General features: G+C 33.7%; 1 protein-coding gene across 1 annotated transcript in view; it reads right to left on the bottom strand.

The window, feature by feature from the left end:
* FER (FER tyrosine kinase) overlaps positions 1-25162 on the bottom strand; it is a 313312-nt gene that overhangs the window by 214078 nt on the left and 74072 nt on the right. The window contains exons 7-10 of the mRNA XM_087815481.1: positions 24526-24663; positions 23808-23927; positions 8894-9016; positions 269-458 (exon numbers count right to left, since the gene is read on the bottom strand). Of these exons, the coding sequence (XP_087671607.1) occupies positions 269-458; positions 8894-9016; positions 23808-23927; positions 24526-24663 (571 nt within the window). The remainder of the gene's footprint in view (positions 1-268; positions 459-8893; positions 9017-23807; positions 23928-24525; positions 24664-25162) is intronic.

Genomic DNA, 25162 nt, shown 5'->3' with positions numbered 1-25162 from the left:
GGAACAAAAACAACTGCAGTCTTTGTTTTCAGTTTTGAAGGCAAAAGAAGAACTTTTTCCTCTGACTCTACAGGTGGTTCCTGAAAGTGCTCTCCAGGTGACCTGAAGGTGACTGGCAAGTCTATTTTGCATTTACAAACAAGTTTAATAGGAGCTGCATATTAACAAGAGTAATAATTTGTTATAGAAACCAGAATCAACTTTTGTATTCACTTATTACCTATATACTGCTCTTTCAGGTTTCTTGTTTGATTACCCTTTGGCTTACCATAGATGTAACTGATCGTGCATCCTCTTCATAATTTATTACCGGAGGTGGCTCTTTCCCATCATTTTCTTGTACTTTTTGCTCTAGTAATTCTTTCTGTGCTGTAAACTTTGCCTCAGTGCACCTCAGCTGCTGCACTGACTGTTTCAGCTCTTCAAGTGTCTGTTTTTGGCTTATCAGCAGCACAATACTAAAAAAGAACACATTAAATATGAATTATTTTGACTTCTGTTTTCATCTGTATGAGTCCTGCAGAATCAAAAGAATTAGGGAACTAAACAGATTTTGAGACATAACAGTAGTTATTAAATGCTAGCAATAACAAAATGGAAGAAAATGTTTGGAAGCAAAAACCAAATTCAAGACGCTTTCAAATATATTGCGATCTATGGCATTCATTTTATTTTACAGCTAAACCATCTACCTCACAGAGTACAGACACTTAAGTCCAGAAGCATAGGGCCTAAAATGAATTATCATGACTGAAGCAGAATCTTAAATTTACTTCATATTTCAAATGGAATGTAGCTAGAGTCAAATCTGTGCCTAGAGTAAAATAAATCAAATCAAGGTGACAGCCTGGGAACAAGTTGTTTGTATATTGTGAGTGGTGTGTGTTTAGAATTGGGGAAAGCTGTTCTAACGAAGACTACGGGCTGAGATGTGATTAAAGAAATGAGCATAAGTCCCCAAATCTTTTCAGTGTCATCACTATAAAAACAACAGACTTCCCAATCCCTCCTTTAGAGAACTATATAGGCCACTTGTTGCCTTATTGTGATTTTTTACCCCTTGGAGGCTCCTCCTAGTGGAAACTGCAAACTAACTCATCCACATTTAAGCCACACACCAAAAAACCCAGGCAGTGGTGGTGGGGAACACCTCTGGAAACACTGTCATACATAGTATACTGATATCTTAAAGAACTGTGCCATACACTACTAAAGTAACTTATTTATATGTACGAAAGAACAGATTGTCAATAGAGGAAGCTTCGAAGTTGGAGAATAAGCTCAGAATGTTACCTTCTTAAAGTGAAACTTAAAAGGATGGACATAAACTGAGTAAGTAATTGTGGACAGAAGGAACCCACACTAAGAGAGATTTATTTATATATAAGGTGCTGGTTGATATTTGAAACTCAATTCCAGTCAAACTGAGTAGGATGCAGCCTGAGTGGACGCTATAAAGAAAGCTGAAATCTCCTCAAATTATATTGCAATGAGTTTCAGGAGAGTATCCTAAAAAAAAAGGCAGAGAACTGAGTGAAATGTTGGAAAGAACTAATGATTAAGTTTATTTGTAAGAAAGACTTAGCAATGTTCAAAAGACAAATCACTCTAAAACAGTGAAGTTAATAGCAGAAGTAATGGGGAGGGATATACCATACTGTCAGCTCACAAACACTTCCCAAGTAAAATCATCAATGGCATATAAAAAAAATGTAATTTATACTGAATTAAAACACATTCAACTTTATGACTTAATCCCTTTGCTTTTCTCATCTTCAGTTTTATCACTGGATAAATTGATGAAAATAATATTCCTATTGTCAGAATTGTTCTGAGAATTCAATAAGATATTTTTTAAATTATTAGCAAAGTACCTACCATAAAATAAAAATTCAGAAAATGGCAATTATTACTTATATCATTTAACAATCCGTGACATGTGTTCTAAATTCACACAAATTTCTGAAAAATTCATGCTGGTTTGCTTATTAGGTGGTAGCTCCCTTTTCATAATAAATTGTTTATAATTTTTTTATTTCTCAGTGAATCTCTTCAGAAAAAGTTTATTTTTAAAACATTCACTTTTGTGAACATAAATTCATAAGGACCAGGTCCTGGAAAAGGTTACATCCATATGAACCTAAAATTTCCTGAGAGTTCCTTCTTTGCATTTCCTAGCACCACAAGAATCACAACAATAACGACAGTCTAAGGATCAATTTAAATGTACAAAGTAAGACGGTAAAAAGATATTTTCATGTACATCTATCAAGAGAATGAGAAGAGAAGCCATAGGAGGAAAAAGATTTGCACAAGACACATCTAATAAAGGACTGTTACCTAAAATATACAAAGAACTCTTACATGTCAACAGTAAGAAAACAATGGACTAAAAAAGTGGGCCAAAGACCCTAACAGACACCTAAACAAAAAGATATGCAGGTGGGAAATAAGCACATGAAAAGATGCTGCATATCATATGTCATCAGGGAAATGCAAATTGAAGCAACACTGAGATGCCATTTCACACTTATGAGAATGACCACTCCCTAGAACACTGACACCAAATGCTGGTGAGGATGTGGAGCAGCAGGAGCACCATTCATTGCTGTGAGAATGCAAGAGGGCACGGCCACTTTGGAAGACAGCTTAGCAGCTTCTGACATAACTAAACATACTGTTGCCGTAGGATCCAGCAATCACACTCCTTGGTATTTACTCAAAGGAGCTGAAAACTCTGAGTAAAAGCCCACACACGTGGGTGTTTATAGTAGGTTCATTGATAATACCAAAACTTAGAAGCAACCAAGAAGTCTTTTATTAGGTAAATGATAAACTGTAGTATATCTAGACAATGAGATATTATTCAGTCTTCAAAAGAAATGAGCTACCAAGCCACAAAAAGACATGGAGGAACCTTAAATGCATATTACTAAGTGAAAGAAGCCAATCTAAAAAGGCTACATAATGTATGATTCTATATGACATTTTGGAAAAGCCAAAATTATATCAACAGTAAAAAGATCAGTGGTTTCCAGCAGCTGGGGGGCAGGGCGAGGAATAAATATCTGGACGACAGAGGATTTTTAGTGAAAAGTATTCTGTATTACACTGGAATGATGGATAAATGTCATTATACATTTGTTCAAACCCACAGAATAAACACCACTGAGTGATGTAAGCTATGAACTTTGGGTGATAATGATGTTATTGTAGGTTCATCAACTGTATGGCAAACCTAGGAAGTGAAATCATATGCCATGGAACACTGCTCTACAGTTAAAAAGAATGAAAGCACCTGGGTCAATCTCCAGAGAATTATTATGACTGTAAAAAGCTAATCTCAAAAGGTTACATTCAGTGAGATTTCATTTATATAACATTCTTGAAGAGACAAAATTGTAGAAATGGAGAACAGATTAAAGGTTATTAGGGGCTAAGAAGGGGGTGGAAGATGGACAGCAGTGTAGCAACAAAAGACAGCAAGAGGGAATCCTTGTAGTGATGGAAATGTTCCAAGTCATGACTGTATCAAACTCAATATCTGCAATTATAATATTAAATTATACTTTTTCAAAATGCTCCCATTGGGGCAAAGTAAGTATAGGGTATGTGGGACCTCTCTGAATCAAGTCATATACATACACGGCAATATACAATTATCTCAAAGTTTAAAATTTAATTAAAATATATATTACAGTTGCTGTCACCATGCTTCCCCTGGTGAGGCGAGGCTCCTGTCATCTCATATGCCTCGGGTTCCTAAATAATCTGTTCTGGGATAGGCCTTTTTTATTCTCCTCCGGAAGTTCTAAGTATGTATTGTATTGTATTGTATTGTACTGTATCTGAGACACTGTCCTAATACCAAGAATTAGGTTAAAATATAAATTTCCTGGTTTTCAGTTTAGTGCTTTTTAAAAACAATGAGACTTGTAGGGGAAGCATATGCCCTATTGCATAGCTATGGTCTTAATGTTTTTTAATCAACATATCTTATAATAAAATCAATGAGCAATATTAGCTCTTCCAATTAACCCCATTGAGCTCTATGTATAATGAAAATTTCACATACATTAGCCTCTTGCTTTTGTTCAATAATTAGTTTTTAAAAAGTACTGCTATAATCAATATACAAAATACTATACAATTATTTTATATGCTTATAACACCATTGAGCAAACAGGCTATATGTATATTTTAATTAGAAGAAAATTCTAGTAAATACATGATTAAATAATACAAGATGCATAAGAAGCCATGAATAAATTTAAAATAGGCAAAGGATCAGAACCTTTGCATGTGCTACGTATCGCTATCTCTGACTCCTCTTCACATGTACGGCACCTTCTGTCCTTCAGGTCTCAGCAAAGGTGCCATTTCCTAGGAGACTCCGGACCTCCTATCTTAAGTAGGTGCTCCTCTGTGCTTCTATCTGAACTACCTGTTTCACAGCAATTATCACAATTGTTAATTTCTTGTGTTGTATTGGTCCATTCCACAAAAGTGTAAGCTCCATGAGACATGTGGCCATATACATCTTACTTTCATTGTATTTGCAGCACTGAGTAGACGTGCAATAAATATTGTTAAACAAATTCCCTATTTACATAGCACATTTTTTGGTAATACATGTAATCTAAAAATTCTGAGATGAAATTAATGGTACCCTGAATTTGCATACTAGAACAATATTCTAGATGGTTCAATTCTTGCCTTTACTGCAGGCTAGAAGTGGCATTTTGCAAGTCTCTTAAAACTTCTGGGCCGCAGATGTAAGATAATTTGAAAGATAATGTTGAATCAAATGCTCTCTTAAGATTCTGCATTGATTCTATTCTAAGAATTATGATTTTATAACATATAAAGTATTTTTAAGTACTAGGTGATAGTGGTAGAAAATTATACAAAATTAATCATTCATTTTTCCAAAGTCAAACCAAGCATTAAAGCCAACAGTAATATTCTAGCTCTTTAATGCCATTGAGTCATAAATAACATATGCTTGATATATTTTCCCATAAACTATTTTCTAATACAGTAGTCGAGGATCATAAATCAAGCAAAGATTGACGTTATTTCCACTTGAGTAAACATGCTTTAAAAGTAACGAGTATAGGTATGTACACTAGAGTGATGCTTTGTGTTGTATTAAAATCATACCATTTCTAGTGGTTGGCTTTACTCTGTCACCCTATTTTTTTTAAGATAAAATTCTGCAGTAGCTACATCTCAGCTGAGGGGTGCATTATTTACATAAGCTAAAACTTTGCTCTTGTGTGAACTTAATGTTACATAAAAACCATTCTTTAAGTTAATTTTTCACTTCATACTATTCAATTATAGGAATCAAAACCATCAAATGATTTTGTCACTGCTGTTGTATGTTTTAGACACAATTATGTTAAATCCAAATTTATAGGTTTTAGCGTTAGTCCCTTAATATATTATATTTTGATAGAACCAATAATGGTATTTCTGTTAAGCAAAGATTCAGTGTAATTCCACTAATTTAAGAATATAGATATGTAACTTACAGCATATTTTTAGTATTTCTGAGGAAATGTAGTTTTGTTTTATTGTTTTTATTATTTTCAAGTAACATAGCATATGAAGCCAACGTGTTACAGAGTAAAAATAATTCTAAATCAACTTTTAGAACTAAATAAAAATTGATTTTTAATTATTTAAGTGCATTTAAATATATGTATATACACATATACACACACAAAAGAGGACGTTTAAGAAATATTAAATTAAAATTCAAACATTTCCCCAGAATCCCTGAAGACTATTTATTTAGTGAAATACTTTAACATATTATTCAAAGACAAATTTCAACCCTACTAATATCTAAATTAATGAGATTTCACAATGACTATTTAGTTAAGTAAATATCCTTAACATTTTCAAGATTATTCCCTGAAGCTAACAATAAAACCTCCATGGCAATAAAGGGCTAATAGAACTTGGGTTAAACAAGACTCATCCCCTGAGTTGCTTGACATATTTACCCCTCCTCAAATATTCTCCTAAGAACACTATTAAAATCATAGAATCAAGCAATGCTGTGATCAAAAGAGACAGAAATTTTGGAGTCAGGGACTTGTATGTTTTCTACCACTTATTAGGTATGTGATTCTAAGTTATCTAAATTCTCCTAAAGGTAAATACAAACAGTTAAACAGAAAGCAAAGATAACATTCATTGACTTAATATATATAAAACATCCAATATTATATGTGGAACAGCATAAGAATTCAAGAAATGCTATTTCTGCTGAGCAGGAGTGGCTTAGTGTTTGAGCATCAACCTAGGATCCAGGAGATCACGGTTTGATTCTGGGTCAGGGCACATGCCTGGGTTGCAGGCTCAATCCCCAGTAGGGGGCGTGCAGGAGGCAGCTGATCAAAGACTCTCATCATTAATGTTTCTATCTCTCTCTCTCCCTCTCCTTTCCTCTCTCTGAAATCAATAGACACATTTTTTTAAAAAAAGTAATGCTATTTCCATATATCCACCACTCTAAATTTAAGCCCCTCTCCTCTACTCCCATTCTCATCTCCTGATAAATATAAATAGGTGAAGGAACATGGATCACGCTGATTATGTACATAAAGAGAGAATCAAAGTCAAAGATTTGAGTCAAGAAAACATACTCCCAAAAAATCAAAGAAACCCACAACTTCTATATTAAGATAATACTTAAAGATTGCCTCTTCCAACAATATGTAGTCAGACATGCTGGTGAGAGGGTCAGCTATTCTATTCTTTCTTCATATCCACTAAATTTCTGTTCTCACCTTTGAAAGGCTCAGTGACTCCAATATGGCATTTAATACCAAGCTGTAATAAAAGCCACAGTATAAGTGACAGGGGCAGGCTCCTAACATTCTGAGTTGTATAACAGGATAGATGGTATTGCCATTCACTGAAATAAGGAATACTAAAAGAGTGAACTAGGTTGGATTGGACTGGGTTGGACTGAGATTTTTAATTCAGCCTCGGACACAGAAAATTTAGTGTACTCCTCAGACACCCACGGAGGCATGTTAAGTAGGCAAATGATTATAGAGCCAGACAGTTCAGAGGAGATATCCAAGAGTAATAAATGTGGGTCACCTTTATTTTATTTTATTTTTTTAAATATATTTTTATTGATTTCAGAGAGAGGAAAAGAGAGGGAGAGAGAGAGACAGAAACATCAATGATGAGAGAAAGTCATTGATCGGCTACCTCCTGCACACCCCCGCTGAGGATCAAGCCCAGAACCCAGGCATGTGCCCTGACCAGGAATCAAACCGCAATCTCCTGGATCCTAGGTCCATGCTCAACCGCTGAGTCATGCCAGCGGGGCTGGGTCACCTTTAGGAGATCACCTAGGGACAGAGTTCTGGGAAGGAAGTAACATAGCCTATGGCCATGCCTTTCATAACTCCAAAATACATTGGCTGAGTGGAGAAAAATAAGTTTATAAAGAAAGAGTGGCCAGAAAGAGAGGAGTAAGATCTGGCATAGTGGGTCCCAAAGGCCAAGTGAAAAGGAGAAACATAAAGTCAACAAAGTCAGACATTGTGAGGAGGTCAAGTAGGACAGTTGCTAAATTTAGTAATGAAGAGACCACTGGTGACCTTACAGATGCTTATTTCAATAGTGATGGAGCAAAAGCCAGGTATATATGGGTTGAGAAGTAAGTGGAAGTTGAGAAAATGCTCGTGCATAATCACTCTTAGAACAAGTTTGACAAAGAAAACAGAAAGCAAGGAAATATGAAAATTTTAAAAAGTTATCTGGGGTGAACAAAGAGGTGAATATTATTTTTAGGATCAAGACTTAAGCATATTTAAAAAGTGATGCAGGTCCCAGCTGAGAAGGTGAACATAATATATAAAATAATGCAAATTTTCTGGAAAAGTAAGAGATGATGGGATACAAAAAACAGGCATGAGAAACAAATTTAGAGCAAGGAACAGTTCTTCTATGGAAGTAAAGAAAGAGAATGGGTACAAAATGTGTTGGATTTGGATAGCTAGTCCCAGGAAATAAGAGCCACCCCATGACTCTAACTCTTTCTGTAATGTAGGAGAGATATTCTTTTATGTCAATGGGAGAAATAAGGAGATCAGAGATTTGAGAAAAGTGAAGAATACTTGAAAAGTTGTGTGGAAAGAAAGAGCAAGTATAGAGCAGAGAGAAATCCTATACTTCACAACTTTCTTGAATATGTAAGATTATAACAGAAAGTCTCTATAATCCAGTGACATTAAATAAACTATTCCAGTAATCCCTGTTGGAGATGCAAATGATGACCAAAGTCAGGTTAGAAATTTTAAATTTCATCAAAATTTACTTCTTGAAATAGTAGAAAACATAATTAACACAATTAGTAAAAGCAAAAGTATACCAAGACAAGTAAAGTCAGAGGTTTTGGGAAGACATTTACAGATCCAGAAATCAGCGAGAAAAACAATAGTGAGGCAAAAACAGCACAGCAAATGTCAACATGATTTTTATAGGAGAAGCAGACTGCTATTTTCTAATGTTTATATGCTTCCTTTTAACACAGTAGAAGCCAATTTCTACATAAAACTGGCCTGGCACTTGCTTAACAAGGAATTCAGAGTGAATCCTTAGTGGACAGTAATGAGGGGAAGTAAAGACAGCTTTTAACAGGATTTTTCAGAAAATAGTTCAAACGTAAAACATTAAGACATATAATCAGTACTGACAAAAACATAATTATTTTTCTAGAGTCCTAGAAAGTATCTAAGTTTTATACTTAACATGAAATTTCAGCTTCTAGAAATTTTAAATTCATAATACACGTAACTGAAGTATTTTTGTAAAATTACATCAATTACACTTTCTTCCAAGTTATTTTTGTTTTACTCACTCAGACTTCTTTTCATGGGTCTTAGAAGATTCCTCAATTCTTTTCTCTAGCTCCAGGACAGCCTCCTCCTTATTTAAGAGCATTTGCTGTGTCTGCACAAGTTCCTCTGCTAAAGTTTTCAACCTAGAATGAACAGTTTCCTCATTATCAACCCATACATTAATTGCATTCACTTTACACACACACACACACAAATGTATTTATACTTCTAAGGTTGTGATGTCCGAAACAGTAGTCATTGTAATTTAACTTAAATTAAAGTAAAATTTCAGCTCCTCAGTTGCATTAGCTGCAATTCAAGGGCTCATACAGACACACGTGGCTAGTGGCTACCTTACTGGATGGTGCAGAACATTTTAATAATCACAGTAAGTATTCCTGGGCAGTGCTTTTCTAGAGTCTTACTCATCAAATGGAAAAAGAGAAACAGAAACAACAATCAGAGAAAGAAGAAAGGACTAAATTAAACAAATTCCTCTCATGGTCCAGAAAGAGCAGATAGTGAAAAGAGTATGGTTTTTGTTTTTAAACATGTGTTTACATTCTGGTTTTGCCACTACTTATCTGAGATCCTGGGCCAGTTACCTGGCTCATATTCTCATTTGAGTAAAGTAATATCTGCTTCAAAGCACTGTTTTGAGGATCAAATGAACCAATGCAAATATAACTGGTACTTAGTAGGCACTGAGTAAATGGTTCCCAGAATTATTTGCATGATATATCTATCATAATCTATAATATAGATCCCAATACCCTTATTTTAAATTAAAGAAAGTGAGGCTCCATTGTATGACAATTTAAATTGATAGTAAGCTATTTGCACATATTGTAATAATGCTTTAGAGGTGTTTTCTATACAGATTTGAAGAAAATTAAATAAACAAAATTAATATGAACTCAAAAACCAGATAATTTATTGTCATATAAAATGCATTTGGTCCTGAATAGAAAAATTCTACCACAAAAGACACACAATTATCAAAGCACAGTAAAATTTTTATCTTTAGCCTTCTAAAGCAATACATGAAACCCAAAATATAAAAAGTAAAATAAAATAATCCAAGTCTATTAAAATTTTGATTATTTAAAGTTAAAGTGATGGTAAATAAAGTCAAAAGCAAAAGTCAACCTGTAAAAAAAAAACTAGCAATGCAAATTATAAGCAAAAGCCCTCTTAATGCAGAAAAACTCTTAGAAAAAGATAACCTAATATGAAAACAAAGAACACAATTGGAATTTCATCAAGAAAAAAAATCAACTAATCAATAAGCACATGGAAATATTTACAAGCTGACCCACAATTAAATATCTGCAGATTAAATAAACAGTAAATTATTTTTCACCTAGTAAAATTGACAAGTATGAAAAAGAGTGATAATATCCAGTGTTCTCATATTGAAAAAAAAAACAAAAAAAACCACACATATACACTGTTGATGTGACAAAATTGGCAAAAATTTTTCATAGGTCAATGTGGAATTGTCTCTCAAACCTCAAATTAGAATATTCTGTGACCATCTAAAATTATGTTTTTCAAAAATAATTTACAATGTGCACAAAACTTGATATGGAGATGTTTGTTGCAACATTGTTTGTAAAACAAAACATCAACAAGGGAATGGCGGAATGAATTTTAATCCATTTAAGAGACAGAATAGCATGTAGACACTTAAAAATGAGATGCACACTTGTAAATTCTTCTAAGGCATATCTTTAAATTAACCGGCATGATGCAGAATACATATAGCACAGTTCCAGTTATATTAAAATAAATGTATGTGTATATGTGCTATGAACTGAAATGTATCCCCTTAAAATTCTTATGTTGAAGCCCTAATTGCCAATGTGATAGTATTTTTTTTTTTTATAATATATCTTTATTGATTTCAGAGAGAGGAAAGGAGAGGGAGAGAGAGAGAGAGAAACATCAATGAAGAGAGAGTCATTGATCGAGCCCACAACCCGGGCATGTGCCCTAGACCGGGAATCGAACCCTGATCGCCTGGCTCCTAGGTCGACGCTCAACCGCTGAGCCACGCCCGGCCCAGCAATGTGATAGTATTTTTAGATTGGGCCTTTGGGAAGCAATTAGGGTCAGATGATACCCTGAAAGCGGAGCCTTCATGATGAGATTAGTGCCTGTTAAGAAGAGATACTGAAGAGTCTGCTCACGCTCTCTCCCTCCACACACAGAGAAGTCAGGAGAGCACACAAGAAGGCAGCGGTCTGCCAGCCGGGGAGGGAGTCTAAGCAGGAACCAAACCCGCCAGCACATTGATCTAGAACTTCTAACCTCCAGACCTGGGAGAAATAAATTGTGGTTGTTTAATGCACCAGTTCATGGTATTTTGTTATGGCAGGCAGAGCAGACTAATATAATATGTATATAGTTATGTGTGTGTTTGTGTGTAAAAGCACAGAAAAACCAGATTACTACCAATGAAACTCATCAACATTCTGAGGGCTGTGGGATTGGAATAGGTGGTGATCTAAGACCAAAAAAAGCATTTTATAGTTCATTCTATATTTATTTATACTATTTGAATCTCATAACAAAAATTAATTTAACTCTTACATTATTAACTAATAGGTAATAGAGATGGAAGAGGCAGAAAAACCGAGATATAATCAGAAAAACTCAAAATACAGCAATCCAGATGATTTTCACCTTTGTTTAGAGTTAAGCAACATAATAAATCTAAATGGGTTGGTGAGGGCATTACTATATTACAGCAAAACATAATCAGTGATGCTTGTAATGATCTAGAATCATATGAAAAAGGCTAAATTAAGGTCAGTATTTTTCTTTAAGAATATATATATATTTTTAAAAGATTTACATCAAATCCAGTAAAATTATGTTTTTGAATTGGATGACAAGATGAACTTTGGTTATCTGGAAAATTCACTTAGGCAGAATAACTCATATCCTGACTAGATAAAGAAAGCATTACTGTATTAAAATCAGAGATCATTCTCAAGAAATTACATTTCAATTTGTTTCAAGTTACTTATAAATAATTATAAACAAATAAATAACACAGAATGCTTTGCTATTTATAAAATTCTGCCTTATATATGATCACATTTAGACCTCACAAAAGTCAGCAACACGGGACCCTACCTCAGAACCTGTCCCGACCACCTTCTGTCACCCCAGTCCAGAAGTAACAGTAAAAACCAACCCCTCGCCACTGTCTTGGCCATGTTACATCAAAGCTGAATTTGATTAGGAAGCTTTTCTTCTCTTCATCACTTTCCTCTTCTCTATCTTTTACCTCCCTCCCCTACATCTTTTTCTTACTCTGTCTCTCTTCCTGATTAATTTTCTGCTCACCTTTCTTCTCAATTCTTCATTCATTCATTTAAACAAGTGTTTACTATACAAGACACTAGGGGTAAAATAAACAAACCTGGATTCAGAAAATGTGCATTCTAGTAGAAGGGACATCAACTGTTTCCCCCCCCCACCCTCTCTTTCCTTTTTTCCTCTCTTTGACAATTACTGTTTGCTTTCCCTAGTTTCTTCTCAATTCTTCTCACTGTACATACCCTCCAACCCATCCTGCAATAAATACACAGTCACACCAAACTGTAAGAGGCAGGCACCATGGCTTACTCCTCACAGTATATTCCTTACACTTAGCACAGTGTCTTGCACATAACAAGTGCTCAACTCCACTCAGTTCTGTCCTGCTTTTCTTGCTAGAAGACCAACATTCAACTTTTTCCATAATTCTCTAATAAGTATGAAGGCTCTCCTGATTCCTATCACTCTGAATTATCTAGAAAGTAAAGAGCTATGTTAATGTGGAAACAGCATAATTTACAACTTTTACCCACCAACTAATTCTGGAGCTAAACATACATGAGCCACTACTGCAGTGGTGCAGTGAGGAAAGCTTTAGTCCTCTGTATAGGAGTCACTGGTGCAGGGCTGGCTCCGTTCATACAAAATTACGTCATCAAGCTCGCTTTACCTCGCCACATCAGAATAAGAGAAGCATCTGGGCTTACAGCTCTACATCTCTACCACATCTTGTAAAGCACCTCATTCTGGTGTACAAGACACCAGCTCTGGAACCAGACACCCCCAGGTTTAACATTTACTTAGCTTTTCTAAACTTCCATTTCCTACTCTAATAAAATGAAAATTTAACACCTAACTTAAAGGGTTCCTATGACTATAATGCATATTTTTTAAGTTCCTAGTACAGATTTTGAAGCATAGCATATTTCCTATAAATGTAACTTTATATTATTAACTAATTTTATTAGTCCTGTGAGAAATATTTTTCTGAAAAGTAATTTTAAGTTTTGTCTTTTTTTTTAATTTATTGATTTTAGAGAGAGAGAAAAAACAGAGAGAGGGTAAGAGAAACATCGATTTTTTTGTTCCACTTCTTTATGCATTCATTGGTTGATTCTTGTATGTGCCCTGACTGGGGATCGAACCCACAACCTTGGCATATTCTAACCTTGACGACATTCTAACCAACTGAGCTACGTGTCCAAGGCTGTCTTCTTTTTTTTTAAAAGAATATTTTGTTAACATTGGATGCAAAAAATGTTGCTCCCAAAGCAGAGGTAGGATTGAATATATTTTAAGTGAAATTCAAGACAGGTTATATTTTTATTATTTATACATTACTCTCAATTAAGGACAAGTAAAATAAAGGAACATTGCAAGCATGCTACATTAAAAATAGAGGAGCCACTAACAATTAAAAGTTGTTTGTCCCTTCACAACAATTATTTCCAAGAACTTTAAATCTTTGGCAATGTGAAAATTTTTCAGTCCCATGAGAAATTAACATACGCTTGTATTTCTTTGTTATCCCTGATGCAAGTAAAGGAGTAAGCATGTCTATAGTCACAAACATAAACACACACACGTGTTGATTTGATGTGAAATAACAGTAGTAATATCACCACAAATCTAAAAGAAAGCAAAAGAAATGTTATTATTGATTTCTTCATAATAATTATTTGGAAAAATTCAAGGGAAGGTGTTTGATTGTGGTGAACATCGCTGTTGCCCTAGTTAACTTTTGGGCTGCCCTTTTTCCTTGCTATTTTTACTCGGACAGCAGGCTAGGGAGGGAGGAATGAGATGACAGCCAGAGTCCTAACCCAAGCTACAATGGGCAAGTTAAACGACCTGAGACCACCTAACCCCATTTTTCAGAAATCATTGGCACATGACAGTTCTAGTAAAGTATATTTAAATCTCAATCTGCTAGTACTTTCTACTTCCTTTAGTAATTAGTCGGCCTCCTGAAAAAATATAACTTAAGCTATTAATGAGAAGTTACATTTTGAGGCTTTACTTTGCTATAATTTTTTAGTACAAGTCAGCTCATTTGTGAAAAGAGTGAAGTGGTACTTATTTCTTTTCGAATTCCTTGTCTATGCTAAGACAACTTTAACCCAGAAAAAAGAAAGAAATCTACCACAAGCTTGCCAGATAAGAGCTGGCAATGTACTATAAGTTCAGACAAAGGCCTCACATAGCTAACAATGCTGTTCCCTGGCAGGTCTATTCTGCTAGCTAGAACCACTACCTATTAGGTTTATCAGTGAAAGCCCAAGTAAGAAAGAAGGCAGGCAAGAATCAGGAAAGCAGGAGACCAAGGGAAAGGAATAATAATATAGTTTCCTCAATTTTCTCTAGCTCCTGATCATGTCAAGAAAATAGTTCATATTCTTGAGGGTTTAATCTTTTATAGCCTGAGCACACACACAAAAAAGCATAACTGAGCGTTCTTCTAAGTCTTAAATTTTAAAAATTGAGTAAAGTTAAGTATTATAAGTGAAAATTTCTTAATATTTCTAACTCTCTAGAGATCCTTGGTTGCAAATTAAAAGTAGACAAATGATTTAGAAGAATGAAATTATCTGGGGAAAGCATGTTGCCTTTTTTACTACCATACCCCTAAAAAAAAAAAAAAAAAGAGGGAGAACCTTGACTTTCATTGTATACCCTTTTGTAAGATTTTCAGATTTTATCATCTGCATGTATTAGTTAATTTTGAAAGATTCAACTGTATTTAAACATACAAAAGCCTAAAACAATTATTGTGGATAATAAGTTTTCAGTACTTATACAATACTGTTTGTATCCCCAAACCACTGGATATCATTATCTATATCTTACAGCACTCTTAGAGAGACCCAACTTCCTAAAAAGCTATAAATGACAAATTTCTAATACTGTCACATTGTGACATTTGGGTTAACAAAAACCCAAATGGAATAAGGGTTACAGTTGCCTGAAGTAATTTTCTGACATCTTTATTACTACAACATAAATGAAATAAACCATTTTTTGCAATCTCATAGAAATTTGTGTATGACCTTCTACACCACTGCACAAACATTTATTAGTTTTTCTCAATATTAAACAGAAGGTGACTCCTAATCAACCAAGCAAAAGTTTTTGTTAAAAATATACACCTCCAATCTGACAAATCCACCTGCATTCTATGCAACTTCTTTGTTTCCCTTAATCAAATTCTCCTTCTACTATATCATCTGCCTTCTAATATTTTAAATATTTCCAAATCTTTCAAACTCACTCATTAAAAAAGTATTCCCTTAATATAGCCTCACATATGTGTAGTATATGTTCACCCAAAAACTAAACTTGAACTAAGATTGTGAGAACAGCCCAAAACAGACCTGATAAAACCAAGGTCCTGCTTAGGACATGAGAGTACTGCAGTATTTGTCATTCCCTTGATTGAGAAAATTGATTCAGACAGTTTAATAAGTAAAATTGGTATCATTCCTACAAGAGTCAGCAAACATTTTCTATAAAGGTCTGGAGGGTAAAATGTTTTAGGCTCTTCCACAAAGAGGCAAAATCAAGGTATTAATATAAGAAAAAATAAAACTAATATTCACAAATATTTTACTGACAAATTCAAAATATAATAATAATAATAGAGTACAATTTATCATAACAACAGTCTACTATGAGAAGGATAGAAATATTTTAAGGGTGGGTGATAATGTTTACCTTCATTGAAATTCAAAGGTAGTGCTTATCATAAAAATAAGCTACAAATGTTCACTTGTTAAAGACGATATATAAAGAGATTTTATGTATTTGATCTTTGAAAATATCTTTTCAAACAGATGGGTGTTGCCAAATTCCAATATCAATCCCTGAGCATATGATTTCAATTGAGCATATTGATTGCTTAGCTGACATTTATAAAATTATATTACATGAGATTTAGCATGTCACTACATTGCACATTCATCACTTCTAAAGTTAGGTGGGAACTCCTCAATTGCACAGTTAAATAGATTTTGAAATGTCAAAATATATGTACCAAGGTCAGAAACATGCTACTGGAAATGTAGCTTGAGCTCAGAAATTTCATCAGCTACAAATTTTGTAAGAATGGTGATCTTGCTTTCTGTTTTAATGTTTGACTGCACAGGGGGTATATAAAACAACCTGACATTGCCTGGAATTCAAATAACATTAGATGTCATCTAAATGACTTTCCTGCAGTATAAGTTCTGCCTATAAGCACTGTATTAGCTTGTAATTTTAGGTTGAACTCAACAGGAAACTAATCAAGTCTTCAGCACAAGCTAATATCCAAAACTTTGAGAATTCAGCGTTCACTAACAGTAGTTGAGGGAAATTCTGATTATTTAGAAATATTCCAATCTGAGCTCTGCACTAAAGAAAATAATAATAATCACAGTAAAACTTTTCACTTATAAATCACCAAAGTCCTGTGTGATAGGGCAAGCCAAGATATGCAGTTTCCATTTCTTACCAAAATTCATGTAATTGTTGATGGTCAAGTCCACAAGAGCAAATGTAGGTCCTTGTTGACATTATTGATTCAGTAACATATGGTTATATTCAAATATTTTCCACAAAGTACCTCGTGATGAATAACCATAGGATTAAAACACTTAACATTCGTACATGCTTCGTAAATTTGTTCAACTAAGCCTCTTTCTGATCCACACATATTTTTAACACCAGCATTTGTTACACATCTTAAAAGATTCTACTTCAGTTTGTACTGGACTAGTGTTTTCTTTACTTCTTTGAAAATATTCTTATCTGTAGTTGATCCACTCAGGCTATTCACAGAGAGTAAGTCTTCAGTCACTTAAAACTTGGCACTGACTCTTCAAATAAACTGAGCACTTTTTGATCACACTTGCTGACTCATCAAGAGTCAGGGAAAACCACATGAAATTATTTGCCTTGTCTTTTTTTAATCAACTAATGATGCAGCTCTCAATGTCTCAACTCCTCAAGCAAATGTTCTCACTGAAAGACTAATGGTTATAACAAGTTTATTTTCACTGGACATACTTCTTCGGTTACTGCAGTGAAACACTATTTAATTAATTCATCATCAGTAAATGGCTTTCCTTGCTCAGCTAACAAATGAGCCACCCAGGAACTTATTTTGGTTGCACCCTCATTTACATATTTTACTTTTCTGAAGAAAGTCTGCTGTAATGAGGTATTCCATTTTCAATCCTCTAAATTTTCTGACGAGCACTCTCCTCTGAGCTGGTAATATTGAGCTGCATGATTATTTGGTAATGTAAGCATATATTGCATTATTTTTGCACAGTCAGAGTGTCACTGCGAACTAAACACAATGCTTTACCATCTAATTCAATAACAAAATAATCCACACTCCACTGTGTCTTAAAAGTGTGGCATTCAAAATCCATTTTCTTTTCTTGTTTTGACTTAATAGGCATGGACTAATATTAAAAGGTAAATAAAATGATGTTGTACAGCAGTATGTGTGGCACTCAAAATGCTGTTGGGTTGTAACTGTGTCACCGTGATCTGCGATGTGCCAAGCAGCAGTGTGAAGTGATGAGAATGTCCCCACGTGGTCTTTGACACAAATGCTCAACTTTGCCGTTGTAGCAGGAGATCACCCATAGACAACAGGCAAATGAATAAGCGTGGATATGTTACAATACAACTTTAGTTATGTACTGATGTTAAATTTACGTAGCTTTCATGCATCAGAAAATGTAATTTTCCTTTTGATATTTTTTATTCACGTAAAAACATAAACAGTATTCTTAGCTCACAGACTGCATAAAAATAAGTGGCAAGCTGGATTTGGCCCACAGGTGGTAGTTTGCTGACTCATACCCCACAAAAATCCAAGAAAATCTCTTTTCCACATAGAGAATTACCACTGTTCAATTAAGGTATCTTATTTATATCCCACTGTAAAAGTTAAACACATTATTACTTTAAATTTTTTAAAATGTACTGGGAAATAGGAGGCCTAGGGTTGGTTGGGCTTCAGTTTAGAATACAAGACTGAAATTCAAATATATTTCCTATTGATAGGTGGTAACAACTTATAATTAAGAGACTTCATTTGAAACTAGAAAAGTCAGTCAACAAAAGAACTAAATAAAACCTTAACTCTTTACCATTTTATTAAAATTAATCAAAATTCCTCTTTTGGCAAACATATCAATGTTCATATTATGAGGAATAGCTTGCTATTTGTAATTTCTTATTTAAACTACTGATATGCTGATTCATAACTCCATTTACCTTGCTTAAAATTTAAAATTGATCACAAATGGATGCCTCTTCTATTCAAATGCCAAAACCCATACGACAGACACTTAAATACATTTTTATTTCAAAATTCTATAGACCTGGTTTATTTCAGGTTATTTTGATAAACTGAAATTATTTAATTAGTGATTACCTTAGAAGAAGTATTTGCATATATAATCTTAATAAATGGATGATTAAAAATAAAACTATAGTATCTCTTCCAGCATTTGACAGAGAGATCCAAAAAAGAAGCAAATAGAAAAGGGGTGTTGGAGGGGAAGGAGAGAGGCTGCAGATAACAAAGACAAAGGAAGCAAGATCAGATTCAGGCCTGAAGATAATACAACCTGAGTGCATGTGTAGTGGGAAATATACATTTTCAGGTGTCCAGTGCTAGAAATTATCAGAGGCCCAGAAATAGCCCTTTATCACAATCATGATCTACCAAGCAAAATAATTTCCTATAAATAGAAAATAAAATATCCTACAAATAACTGAGTTTAACTTTTCTATGTATAGAAGAGTGTGTGTATATCTATATTTATATGCAACCTTTATAACTATAGTTCATAGATAATTAGAGTATGATAAAATGCTGAGTGGCACATATTTAGATGGTAAATGCAATAACTTTGTCACTTAGTATTATATGACTAGATTTTCATCAAGTCTGAAAAGGGGCAGGCAGCAACACTGTATCTTGTTTTGGATATAAATACTAATTGTGTAATAATCTCAGAACCTCTTAAATTTATTGGAGAAAACTCTACATAACACAATAAACAGAAACCAAGAACATAAAACATTAAATTTATGAGTAAGTTTCTGCTAATGAAAACAATTTTATGCTACATTTAAGAATATAAAAAAGAAAAAAATTAAAAGGTGTCATCTAGTCAGTCTATTGTAAAAGTGCTAGTTTTCCACAGTAATGCTATACAATTTGAGGAATATAAATTCATTAGAAACGTTTAACAAAAAAGACATTCTTTAAATATAAAAGATAAGATATTCACGTAAGTATTAGTCCTTAGTCATTTTGGGTCATGAAGCCCTCTACAGATTTGCAGAAAGCAATATACACATTTCTACAAACAATTTTAGTGGATCTATGGCAGAGATTTTCAATCCTGTCTGCATATTAAAATCACATGGAAAGTTTACCAAAAATTCCAATGCCCAATCTTACCTTCAGAAAATCTGATTTAGTTGTTTTAGGGTAGGTCCCAGGTATCAGCATGTTTTAAAGCTCCCTAGGTGATCCCAATACAAAGTCAGATATGAGATCCACTATTCATAAAGCCCCTGAATACTCTCCATAAAACAGTCTTCATTCACTCACTCAACAAAGATGTTAATTAATCATTCACAACATCTGACATCTAGCCAAGAATTTTGAAGAGTCCATGAGAAATGTGGTCCAATTTTCTCTGTTTCATAGTCACTACTAATCAGCAGCCTGGGAGATTGCCAGTATCACTATTTATAGAAAAACTCTTCAGGAGTCATAAATTAATGATTCTCCACAATGGACAGGGTGGTCACCGATCCCTTAAACAAACATAAAGGAATGCAAACAAAGGGGAAAATGTTTCTGAAGTTTTCCTTAATATTATTCGATATTAATGCATTAGAGATATTAAATGAGCTAAGGAAACATGTAGAATACAGGCAAGCACAGACCATAAAATAGGAACATTTTCAAATAGAGCTTTTGGGAGAGTTATACTCTAAAACTATTTAAAGCGATATGATTCAGAAACAAATGCTTAATAAAAGGAATGACTGACACAATGAAAAGAAAAATAAATACCTAATATTCTGGAGAGAGTCATGCTGACAAAATACTCAAAGAATGAGAAATAAAACCACATTTATTTAACATTATAAATATTAGCCCCAACATACTTCTCCACTTGCCCTATCCATTCACCTCCATTTCAAGGTATAGTCTATGTACATATGAACATACACACACGTACCACTTTTTATTACTAGACTCGCTCCATAAATACGATTCTGTAATTTGGTTTTGCTCTTTATCATACGTTTTGGACATCTTTCCACATAAGCATACATGTCAACCTAGCTTATTGTATTTAAAACCTGCGTAATGGAAAAATTGTGGGAAAACTAGGGCTATACTATAATTCATTTAACCAAACACTGTTTCCAATGTTTTGCTCAAATAAAAGGACTGTTTTGAGACCTTTATCGTCCTTAGCCTCTATTCAAATAATATCATATATATTAAAAAGTGGTTCCTCAGAAACCCTCATTCATATGCAGATATTAAAAAGTGAGAAAATTTAACCCACGAATTGTTTGAAATATTTTTGTGTGTACTGAATTTAATAATTAATGAAGTCACATAGAATACCTTATAGCAGTTTTCTTTTCATATTTTGCAACTAACAAAAAATTTTCAGATATCAAATATTTCCAAAGGCCTCTGTAAAACCTAAACATTGTGTTTATAGTCCTTAATGTATGAAACCACCCCAAGTAGTAATAAAACAAAAAACAAAAAATAATACATAGAACTTACTATGTGCCAAGAAATAGTCCACGCATTCTACGTCTACTCATGCATGGAACCATAACACTATGAGTTAGGTGCCATTATTATTACTATTTTACAATTAAGAAAAATGAGGCATAAAGGAATTAAATAATCTGTCCAGTTTCACAAAGGTAATAAGCCGTACTGTCAGGGTTCACACCCAGGTAACCCAACATACATATCTTTGCATACTTGTAGGCTAAAGTTCTAGAGGTAGAATTTCTAAGTCAGAGTGTATGTGTAAGTTGAATTTTGATGTATATGGCCAAATTATCCTCCAAAAAGGTTATACTAGTTTTCATTTCTGCCAAGACTTCACGAGGGCTTATTCCTCCATAACCTACACAACACTGGGTATTATCAAATCATTGAATCCTTGCCAATCTGGGAGGTGAAATAGCTTCTTTTAAATATATATATTTCTTTAATTATTGGTCATTTGCATTTATTTTTCCCAAGCTATTTGTTTGCTTGCTTCATTCATTTCTATTGGATATAATATTTCAACACTACCAACAAAAAAATTAACAAATTAATGCCTCAGGGAAGAAAAGATACAGGGTGGGGCAAAGGTGTACAGTTGTGAATACATGAAACACAGTTTATTCTTGTATTATTGTTTATTAATTATTGTATGATTTTCCATATGAACAACTGTAAACCTATTTTTGCCCTAACCTATATTAGTTTTACTTTAAAGCACTAATATTATGTTAAAAGAAAGATTTTCCTCTTGCATTGTTATATATATATATATATGTATCTTGATGCAATTACCTTAGATTATCTTGACAGTGCCAACAGACACACTGAATAACTCATTCTTGTAATAAAATTCCTGAGGAAAACCTAATCTTAAACTCATATCCTAAATTTAGGTACTATTCAATGAAATGTAGCTAAAGTTCTGCCTTAGTAAGATGTAAGCAAGGAAATCTTCTATCACATTATCAAAGATATATTATCTTTAATTTATTACATTTTTGTTCATTGCTTCATCATCATAATTAAGAAATAATGATTTATGAGCATAATTAGTTTTGCTCTCATTATACCCTGAATAGCAATAAAACAAATTCTTCTTTGGTTACAAAATCTCTTATTTTATATAAGCTTATAACAGGTAGTTATTTTTAATTTTACCACATTATACTCCAATATCTATATGCTCATTCTTTCTTGATGTTTATTAAAATAAATTGATCAATTTTAGTGTAAACTCCTTGAAAGTATTAACCCTTGCAACCTTAAATACAGAGAAAATATATTTTTGATAAACAAATGGATAAATTATTTGGGAGCAATGTAATAATTTTTAAAACAGGAGTAATTTATGTCATATTCCTTCACCAAGCAGCACAGGAATTAAGAAATGGAATTTGTCAAAAGAATTGAGAAACCCTACCTTCATTCACCTCTACTGTTTAGAGCAGAGTTTCTCAACCTGGACACTACTGACACTTTCACGTGTAGGAGCCGTCCTGTGACTGCAGGAAGTTCAACAGCATCCATGGCTTCTACCCACTAGATACAAGTAACACTTTCCCACCTGATAAACAGAAATGTCTCTAGGTATTGCCAGATTTCCCTTGGGGACAAAATCACCCAGGGCGAGCACTGGTTTAGAGATAACTGACACTGTAATGATATACCTAAAACCAAAGTGAAACTACTGTGACGGGCTTCAAAACTTGGGAAACAGCTTCAAGAATCCCGATATGACTGCTAGGGAAAACCTTCTAACGCAGGGTACTCCCAAGCCTCCATTCTTCTCACCGACAGTCAGTCCACAACGACTATCAAGCCTTCATTTTACACAGGTCATTCCACACGCATTGTTAGTTTCCTCAATGGCATCAGGCCAGCTTTAAAGACACTAAACCCCTTTCCAAGAGCTAGTCCCGGGATCGTAACATTCAGTTACTTATCTGCAACACTGTTACAGAACAACAGAAAGGAGATTGTTTACATATATTAGACGGGGACTTGTGGCTGACTCTTTTGAGGTAACCTTTCCAACAGGTCAGGTGATCTAACAAGCCCAATGTTAAAGAGCAAGTGAGAGCATAGTCATCTCTAGGTGTGGTTCTGACAGAAACAAGCACATACAGTGCTTATTAAGAGATAGAAGTTTCTTTGTGTTGTGTCTGAAAAAAATCAAGAGCTAGGTTAAATATTTAAAAGTAGAATGGCTTAATTATATTTTCTAGATTTAAAAACGTACTATTTACAGGCTTTAATATTTGAAAAGGACTAAAAAACACAAAACTTTAAAATGTTATGCAGTCGCAACAAAGCAAAGAAGGGATGGTTGACCAGCCTATGATAGAGGACATCTCTGCTTAAGGAGAACTCAGTTAAAAGGCAAATTTTTGTACTAAACGATGCTGACATCTACAAGTCTCTTATTGCTAACATTCATTTCCAAAATGGTTCCGCCAATAAGTTTTAAGGATGAAATGGGTTATTTTTTTTTTTAATTTTAAAAAGAATAAAACATTATTCCAATATAAAATATTAGCAATAACTGAATGAATACATCACACAGATTTTGATTTTTGGAATTACCAAAATGAATGAGTGGGTAACAAGTAAAAGTTAACGTATTTCTTAAAACAGTTCATTCTGCCCAAACAACAGTTTGTTTTTAATTTACTTTTCATTACTTGCAAAAAACAAAAATTGGGATTTTAAATCTCAGAATGCACAACTAAAAATAAAAGTAGTATTATTTATACAGTTCAGGCTTTCCAAATACTTACATTACTTGCAAACTTTCTGCTGTTAAATTATTCCACATAATCTCATTTGCCTGAAGGTTCTCATTCTCTTCTAGTAAGGAAGCATCAAACTCAATTTCTGGCTCTTTAGCAGCTGATGTTCTAGTAAAGCATGCCAAATAATTTTGATCAATATGAATAGCCTATCATAATACATCTTAGTACACACCAAGGGCAGGATATATTTTCTCATCAAAAATTATATTAACAAAGTAGAGTAAACATAAATAGAATAAATCACATTAAACCCCAGGCATCAAAGATCTAGTCATGTAATTTCAGTCTTAATTTCCTCATTTATAGAATGTGGATATTAAGTGGTTTTATTCCTGTCACAATGCTAATGAGTATAAACTAAGATGATGAATGCATGGAAAAGTAATTGGTACATTATAAAGTTTCATACACAAAGTCATAGTATTACTACTATAGAAATGTTAAAAAGAAAATATAATTTCATGGATTAAGTGTGGGCTTAAGAAATGATATAGTGACAACTGAGTTTTTAAAGATCATTACATAAATAGTTATCATCTTGGAGAAAGGACTGAAAATAATTAAAAGGAGACAAATTAATCTGAAATATCTAATGTCCTAGCAAGCTCTTCAATATTTCTTATTTTAATTTGGTTAAATATTATATGTCGAAAAAATAATATTGTCATCAGTACTGAAAGAAGAATGAAAATATCATACATACCTGTGAACATCTATAAAATTATTGTATTCTGTGCTAGGATCTATCTGCTCAACCGACATTTCAATCTCTTTATGGACATTCACTATTTCCTCTGTAACAAGACTAGTTATCTGGCTGTATTCATCAAATATGCCTTTTCTGAAAACAAAAATAAAATTGTACATCATTTTAAAGTTTACCAAGAAGACACAGAACCAAAAAGGACTCAGAACAATAAACATAAGAATTGTAATATCAATATTTACAGATGGTATTTTTTGTTGTTGTTTTTAAATGTTTTCATTGATTTTAGAGAGAGAGGAAGGAAAAAAGCGAGAGAAAAATCGATGTGAGAAAGAAACTTCAATCAGCTGCCTCCTGCACACCCCCGACCAGGGATTAACCGAGCAACCTGGGCATGTGCCCTGACAACCTTTCGGTGCATGGAACAATGCTCAACCAACTGAGCCACACCGGCCGGGGCCAGATGGTAGTTTTATGTACCATCTTTTTTCATATACCTGGACAATAAAGTGATGGGATTACACAAATGTACAGATTAGCAACTTACATTTGATAAAATATAATAACTGCAAATGATCTAGAATAAGGCATTACCTTTTCCAACTTGTATTTGAGGTGTCTACATGTAAGATCA

The sequence above is a fragment of the Miniopterus natalensis genome, chromosome 3 (genome assembly GCF_054644295.1).
Source record: "Miniopterus natalensis isolate mMinNat1 chromosome 3, mMinNat1.hap1, whole genome shotgun sequence".
In the NCBI taxonomy this organism is placed as follows: Eukaryota; Metazoa; Chordata; class Mammalia; order Chiroptera; family Miniopteridae; genus Miniopterus; species Miniopterus natalensis.
This window is presented reverse-complemented; position numbering and strand designations above follow the sequence as displayed.